At 36.9% G+C, this 7,672-nt stretch overlaps 1 protein-coding gene across 1 annotated transcript; it reads right to left on the bottom strand.

Annotated features, from left to right (window-relative positions):
• Positions 1–404: 404 nt before the first annotated feature.
• LOC144641472 (uncharacterized) lies at positions 405–7,549 on the bottom strand. The gene is made up of 5 exons (XM_078500475.1): positions 7,160–7,549; positions 6,282–6,354; positions 5,514–5,589; positions 4,970–5,039; positions 405–3,413 (listed from the first exon to the last, which is right to left on the bottom strand). Exons 3-5 carry the CDS (start codon positions 5,537–5,539, stop codon positions 2,676–2,678), a joined length of 834 nt encoding a protein of 277 aa, XP_078356601.1. The 5' UTR covers positions 5,540–5,589; positions 6,282–6,354; positions 7,160–7,549; the 3' UTR covers positions 405–2,675.
• Between the last annotated feature and the right edge of the window lie 123 nt (positions 7,550–7,672).

The following is a 7,672-nucleotide window of genomic DNA, read 5'->3' on the forward strand; positions in this document are numbered from 1 at the left end:
ACGTTGATTACTGCTTTGAAATACTTTACATATAAACAATAGCCTCCATTTGGTGCAAAATTATGCACTGATATTTGTCCACGGACATTATCTGTTCCAAGAAGTGAATACCTTACTGAGAGCGAAGTTCAAGAAAAACTGTGATATTCGAAAAGCAGATAATGTACAAGAACAAACATCAGTGCAAATTTTGAAGCCAAAATATGGAGGCTATTGTGTTTATTATCCTTCAAATATTTTAACGCAAGGCCGCTTGTTTGGCGCTGTATTCTTTTTTTAACTGTTTTGAAACAGGATTGTCACCTGAAAAAAAATAACACGACCACAAAGCCAAATGGTAAACATGGGCCTTTAAACCTGAAAGCTCCTTGCATAGTCAAGAGAGCAGATGAACCAGATTTGAATGAAAATAAAAAAATTAATTTTATTAACACCCAGAAAGAAATTCTTATGTTACAAAAATTAAGTGTAATTTATACCTCAAGAATAGAGCTTATACTGTCTTTAAATTACAATTTTTATTTGTCTTTGTTTATATATTTAACTAAATACAATAATATTTATACTGCCTTTGTGTACGTATTTAATAACTAGAATTGTTATAAGCTGCATTAAAGCTACCGGTACATTGCTGTAATTAAAAGCTATTTCTCCCTTATCTGGTAAAATTTGTAATTTAGGCATTATATCAAACACCTCAACGTCACCTTGCCTCAATAGCAGAGGTTTCCATCTATGGCATGCATAAGCTAGGTAAAAAAATCTCAGTTCAAAATAACCCATACAACTAACTTGACATAATAAAACAGCAAGCTTATAAACAGTTTCAAATCAGCAGCAGCGTGATCTAGAATTACTCAAAAAGGGGTCATCGAAAGAACATAGGCCCTTAAATCTTGCCAGTCAAAAAGGGCCCAAAGTAAAGATGGGCCCATAATCTTACTCAAAAGAAAGCCTTAAGTGAAAATGTCTCCTTTCTATACCAGTAGGGGGAGACCAAAATTTTTAAGCCCTTTGGGCCTAATTCCCGTTTTAGTGATAAGGGGTATTGAAGGCAGGGGCCAGGTCTCTCCTATAGATCTGCCACTAAACAAAATAATGTAATTGAAATAAGTTTTTAAATTTTATCATTTGTTGTATTACAACATTGTGAAACACCACTCATTTTCATGTTATTTATATATTGCTGTCAGTAAAAGTTTGACTTTAACCTATAACAACAAACCTACAGTCCATCTAGGTTACAGGTACATTGTTTACGGTATTTCCAGTTCATGCCTGTTTTCAGAAAGGCAGTGCGACATCTGACGCATCAACTACCCTCCGAGTTAAGACCATTTTAGTCGCCACAACAACTAAAATTTGAACTGAAGGCGCCAAACTGGCGACCAAAATCAAGAAGAAGGATTTTAAGCGTGAGCTTAATTTAGGGGCTAAAATTTTTCACTGGAGACCAAACTTGAGCAGTCAGTGGCCAAATGGCCACTAAGGGAAAAAAATAAACTTGGAGTTGACTTCTTGGGCCGATTATTTAAACGAAGCCTAAGTTAGACGTGGTTTAAGGCTAAATCGAGGTTTAGACGACGACTCCATAAAATGGCTAACCAGAGTCTAAATTGCATTATTTGAACGCCGATGAGCCGAAGTTTACGAAGACCACGTTTAGACGACGTCTAACGAGTGTAGCTATTGTTTTGACATCATGCATGCGTGCTACTCCCACAGGAAAACTATTGTCTTGCTGTTGTTTTCTTTTAATAAAAGGACTGCATACATAATGTAGTATAGAGCTGTGTCGAAATATTTTCAAGAAATTGTACTTGTGTTTTTTAAAGGAAATGAAACAAATGGAATCAAATATCTCTTTAAACCAGCTCGGAGGTTCAGGAAGCGCATACAAAATACAAATCAAGAAACAAGTTGACTGCAACGGGCTAGAATCAGTGAAAAATAAACAGTTAAACGACGTTTAAACCTACTCAGGAGCAGGTCTAACTTGCCATTGTTTGTTAGTCAACGGTTAAACTTCGTCTAGACGCGGGTTATGATAAACGTTGTTTAAATAATTGGATTCGCAGGCTTAATCCCGATTTAGACGATGACTTTCTTAGCCGCGGTCTACAAAAACAAAATTTGTTCTTGTTGTTGCCACAAACTGCACCGTTCTTTTGTTAATAACGTTTTCCCTTCATTTTAAAACTTAACCTCTTCTTTCATGTTAATTTTATTTTATTCAGGAGCAAGTTTCCCTCCAATTTGCTTTTACTTTAAGTCACGTTAATTTCAAATGCCTTAACACAAGCATTAATTTCCTATAAGGAAGGTGGTACTCTGTAGCCTGGAATGTAAGTTACTTCATTTAATTATCGGTTAAATTTGCTGCCAAAAAAGCACCAAGAGAAGTTCATAATTCACTTTTCTTTTCCATGGTAAATAAAAATGGCTTGTACTAAAACCCAAACGGGAAAGGGGCAAAGCCACCCAAAACTAGCAAAACAGTGACCAACAAAAGCACTCCAGTTAGCCTGAATAACACTCTGGTTAGCTAAATAACACTCAGGTTAGCCTGTTTACGGTTAGCTCTCAAAAATGTTTTGGTCGTTACAGGTTTTAGTACATGCCTTGTGGTTGTTTTTCATATCAAAATTCTATGATATACCTACAAATACTGTTTTTTATGTGCTTGGAGTAGGAGAGGCATCAACACTTATTCCACTGTCTCTTTTACTGGAATGTGTTCTTGGTTCCCTGTTTGAAGTCTTTCTTAAAACTCCCTGCTGGTGATTACTTTTCTCCCTTGTCTCCTTCTTGTTCTTACTCGGCAAAACTTCTGAAGAGTCAGAGTTCCCAGGTTTTTCATCAGTCTTCTCGGATTCTTGTAGTTCTTTTTTGGTATCCATTTCTGTAGTCTCCAGGTAACTTGGACTATCGCGATTTGAATTTGACACTGGTGTGGATGTCCTAGGGTTTCGTTTCTCTGTTGAAATCCGTCTGACAAGCTTCGAGGATCTCATTCTGTCAGCTCCGCTTGAATGTTCAGCAATTTCAACACTTCCTTCCCAAAGGGATTTATCTTCTTCAGTTTGACTGCCGTTATTACTACTGATAATCTTTCCCTTGCTTTTGGTTGGATGTCTAGTTGATAACAAGTTAAAAACCTTTCCCCTAAGACCAGCCCCATTTGCCATTTTTTCACTTTCTTCCATTAGCTCCTCAATCTGAGCAGAATTGTTGCCATTTTCTGTGGATCCTTTCTTTCTTAGAGTTCGCTCTGATCTTAATGCGCTCACCAGAGCTTCTTGTTGGACTCGAGCCTGCACCAGTTGAGACTTTGTCATTTTGAGTTCTGCTGTAAGTTCATCCACCTTCTGTTTCAAGTCCTCAACTTGATTTTCTAAGTGTTGACAGTAAGCCTGATAAAAAAGGGCCTGAAGTCAGTGCTGAGAAACCTATGGTATACAATAAAATATTTCTGACTCAAGAGCTCCTAGGGCTCAAGACATGTCAGATTTTATTAGCCAAAAGGTACCGGTAGTGTTTCACTAGTCAGGTCTATTGAGTTCTATCAAGAACTGTTGACTTTTCCAAGTTTTTCACTAGCCAAAGTGAAAATAAATTTAAGTAGTCTTTGGCTAGTTGGCTACCATTAGTCTCGATCCCTGAAATAGTAAATTCTTTTAAGGTGGCTCCATAGGGTTTTGAGATATTACGGCGCGCGCACAAGTGATATCCATCAAGAGATCATTTTCGCGTTATTTTTTAAACTAGTTAAATAAAAGCTGCCGAAATATTAAAAACAAGGACTAAACAAGGTCGTGCATTATTCTTTTTTTAAAATAACGGCCTTTGTTTTTGAGCTACATCTACTCAAAAAGTCCTATTTTTTGGTGTTTTTATGGCTTTGATCTTAAATTTCTTTAATTTTCTTCAGTGAAAATTTTTGAAATTCTCCCAACGGATTGAATCTGATGAGAAGTAACTTTTAAAAACAAAAAAAAGTAGGGGTTGTCCAGGTCGTTTTTGCGTTTTTGGTTATTTTGTGTTTTTTTTGACTAAGCAAAAAAACTGGCTTACAAATTTTTTTAAAAAAACAGCAAAAAGGGCAGTTAAAAAGGTATCACATCTATGCCAAATTTTAAGGAATTTCACCGAAGGAAACTCTAGTAAATACCAGGGGAAAATTTCTATTTTCGCCTGAATAACAATTACGTCATCAGAATAGAAATTGTCCAAGATCGCTATTTGAGCATGCGCGAACTTTCGAACCATACAAGTTGATGTGTAAAGACCGTTGTTGTTGGTTTTTGTGCGAATATCTGTTAACCCAAAGGTTAGTTAGAGACATACCTTAATCCTTTATGTAGCAGAATCTCTGAAATTCTGCTCGAAGTATCTCACAATCACGGAGACTATTCTTTATTTTCTCTTTTGCTTTTGATCGTACCAACTTTACAAAAGCGGCCAGAAGCACCGCGGACGTTGTAAACACCTTTTTAGGGTGTTGTAAACTCTTTTATCTGCCCAACACAGGAAAGCACGGGTGTTGTTTCATTGGCAGGAAGCAAGTCTCGCATTTTCTCGCCAAAAATTTCACGCTCGCGTGAAGCCGCCATGTTTGTTTTGAATTGCCGGCATTTCAAGCTCGCCCTTTCGTACCCATTCTTCGCGCGGTCAAGAAACCCTATGGAGCCACCTTAAAGAAAAACGTGACAAAATGTTAAAAAAATACAGCACCACATGAAAGTTTACTGCTAGATACCCTACCCTACCCTACCCTACCATCTATCTTGTCAGTTGAAACCATCCTTGTTTATTTTCTGTTTGTTTTTTTAAATAATTCATTTGGTGTAGGAAAAATATTATCATGAGGTTTTCTTCAATTTAAAAGTAATTTCGTACATCAGAAAAATGACGTTTAAAACCGTGACATTGCTCCCTTATTAGCTCCTTCCTTATTTTCACTACTTACCCTGCTTTCTTCCAAGCTATCATAAGGTCCAGGTGGATCATTCAGACAAAAGAACTCCTGCACCTCAAGACTGTAAAGAACAACAATTATAATTATTTTGCAGTAATTATGGAGCTTCCTTCTTGAATATCATTCTGTGACAAAACTACTCAAGGCACTGGCAGTTGGGCAAAGGCGGTGAAAATATATTTATCTGCCTCAGCCTTGTATGAAGATTTTCCTTGCCATGACATTCACAATTATGGCTGCACAATCTAACACAATGACCTGGCTAAAGGTATCGGGAGTCACACTGTTGACATTTGCATTTTAATCTCATTAACTATTGTTTCATTAATTTAGTTCACTGTAATAACAAGTGACAAGAGCACAAACAAGTTGAAAAGAAAAACATGTGCCACCGGACTACATTTATGACTAACTGATGCCTTTATGCGTATTTAATTAAAATTTATGTCCATTATTAACCAAAGGAGGAAATTTATATTACTAATTAAATTAAAAATAATAATAATTTATTAAAACACTTTGGATAACCAAATACCTTGTTGATATTTGAGAATGGTTCATTACATTGTTGATAAAGAACTGCAATCCTCTTGCTCTTTCTTCTATAAATGCTGTAAAAAGAAGAGAAACATATGCTTGAATGAGCTATTTGAATTTTTTAACCTTTCATTCCCAAGAGTGACCAACACCAAATTTCTCTTCACAATATCAACACTTAATCAAGCAAAAAAGTTATGAGAATTAATAGAATGACAACCAAAGAAAACCTGTTTTGATCTTTCAACAAATTCCCGCAACTAATACCATAAGAAAGGGTATAGAGATCACTCAGGAGAATTCGTATGTGGATATTGGGTCTTCAAGTGGGGAACTAGGTACATTTTAAAAAACTCAGAGCTTTCAATAAAATTTGAAGTAGGCTGCTGCTTTGAGCAGAACAACTGACTGTTTGAAAACATCTTTCTTTAATTACTTCAATTTAGGGAAATAACCATTTCCCTCAGTCAGCCTATTTACTTATTAACCAAAACTAGCCCTGTTAGACCAGGGCTGTCATTAAGTTTTTAAGCAGCTGTTACGTTGAAGTTATCACCTTTAGCATTTCGCTCTGTATGCAATGTAACAAAGCCATAATTTATTGACATCTTCACCTGTAACGTCGAGTTAACTCAGCCGTAACAGGTGTTACGGGTTACCGCTCTTAATGGCTGCCCTGGAAGGGTATCTTTTGCCATGGAAAATGGACAATTAGATTATAGCTGAATTTTTTTTTACTTCCATTTTTCAGTGTGGCAGTTTATACCTGGATTGAAGTTGTCCTTGAACCAGCGTTTGCCTGGAAGTCTGATTTGAAAGTCTGGATAAGCAGCCTTCAACTATTGATAAACACAACATGGGCAGAAAATTAATAGACAGTATAACAAGAAACATATGCTAGCAAACTCACTAGGTGATTTTTTAAGCTTATCTGTAGTAAATTTGATCACCTTGAGCAAAAATTGCAAACAGATTTATGCCATCGCTGCCTGCTGAGGGCACATTTGGAACTTTCACTTTTAGAGCAGATTCAAGCCTGACTGGGTTATTGTGTTGGGCAAGTCACTTTACATGTACTTTCATAGTGCCTCTCTCCACCCAGGGGTATAAATGGGTACCAGTGAACTAATGCTGGGGGGTAACCCTGCGATGGACTAGCATCCATTCAACTGAGGAGGGAGTAGAAAATATGCTCCTAGTCGCTTCATGCTACAGGAACCAGGATAAGCTCTGCATGGCTTTACCTTAACCTTTCCATGGGATGGGTTTGAATATTTTCTGGAAATATGCACAATTTGCACTATACATCGAGGCCCTCAGCCTGCCAGGGTAAATTTTGTCAAGTGACACGGCCCAAAAAGTAGCGATAGCAAATAAAATAAAATCGCGACAAATGACAACCCTTTTAAAAAATTAAATTCCGACAAGGACAAGCAATTCTCCTTCAATTTAACAACCGACAGCGACACGGGATCCCCCTGGCAGAGCCTCTACATTTGCCATTTTGGTTGAATGATTAATTATTTGGTGCTCCATGCTTAGTTTTTATCACCACTGACAGCAGTCACACACTACAAGTCATTGCTGTAGAATGACTGGCAATACTGCCAAGAACATGCCCAATAGTCATCATACATAGCATACCCTTTCATTAAGACGTGTGAAATCTGTATAACGGCGGAAAACAAACCAACTTCTCTGGGAACTTTTAACTTCGATCTTGTATACCTAATGAATAACAATATTAAAAATAGTTCAGCCAGGATCTAACAAGAATAATTCTTGTTAGACAGAACTCGACTAATTATTAGTCGAGTTCTTGTTAAAAGTTGTGATATGGGGCAAAGAGAAACAAGGAGATATATACCGCTGGCCATTTCATTCCTCATTTATTTAACCATTATCCAGTAAAATCATGCAGAATATCATCTGATACTTAGCCAGGGAGGCCATAGACCGAGTTGATCAAAATCAGACAATATTCTGCAGAATGATGGAGCAGAATATTTGTTTTATTATTCAGCAATTCACAGTTGAACCCCTTTAATACAGACACCAAGAGTACAGGGAAGAGTGTCCGTATTATGGAGGTGTTGATATTACGTAGAGTAAAATATTAATTTTTGTCTCTTTTGGACCAACTGAACTGTCTGTAAT

This window comes from Oculina patagonica, unplaced genomic scaffold, assembly GCF_052425735.1.
Source record: "Oculina patagonica isolate OP01 unplaced genomic scaffold, crgOcupat unplaced973, whole genome shotgun sequence".
NCBI classification, from domain to species: domain Eukaryota; kingdom Metazoa; phylum Cnidaria; class Anthozoa; order Scleractinia; family Oculinidae; genus Oculina; species Oculina patagonica.

What these genes read in the sequence shown, in the direction of transcription:
- LOC144641472 (XM_078500475.1), bottom strand. Translation starts at nt 5,539, where the DNA reads ATGAACCATTCTCAAATATCAACAAG. An exon ending in CATTCTCAAATATCAACAAG is followed by an intron (nt 5,040 to 5,513) that starts GTATTTGGTTAT and finishes TGTTCTTTACAG; the next exon opens with TCTTGAGGTGCAGGAGTTCT. An exon ending in ATAGCTTGGAAGAAAGCAGG is followed by an intron (nt 3,414 to 4,969) that starts GTAAGTAGTGAA and finishes CTTTTTTATCAG; the next exon opens with GCTTACTGTCAACACTTAGA.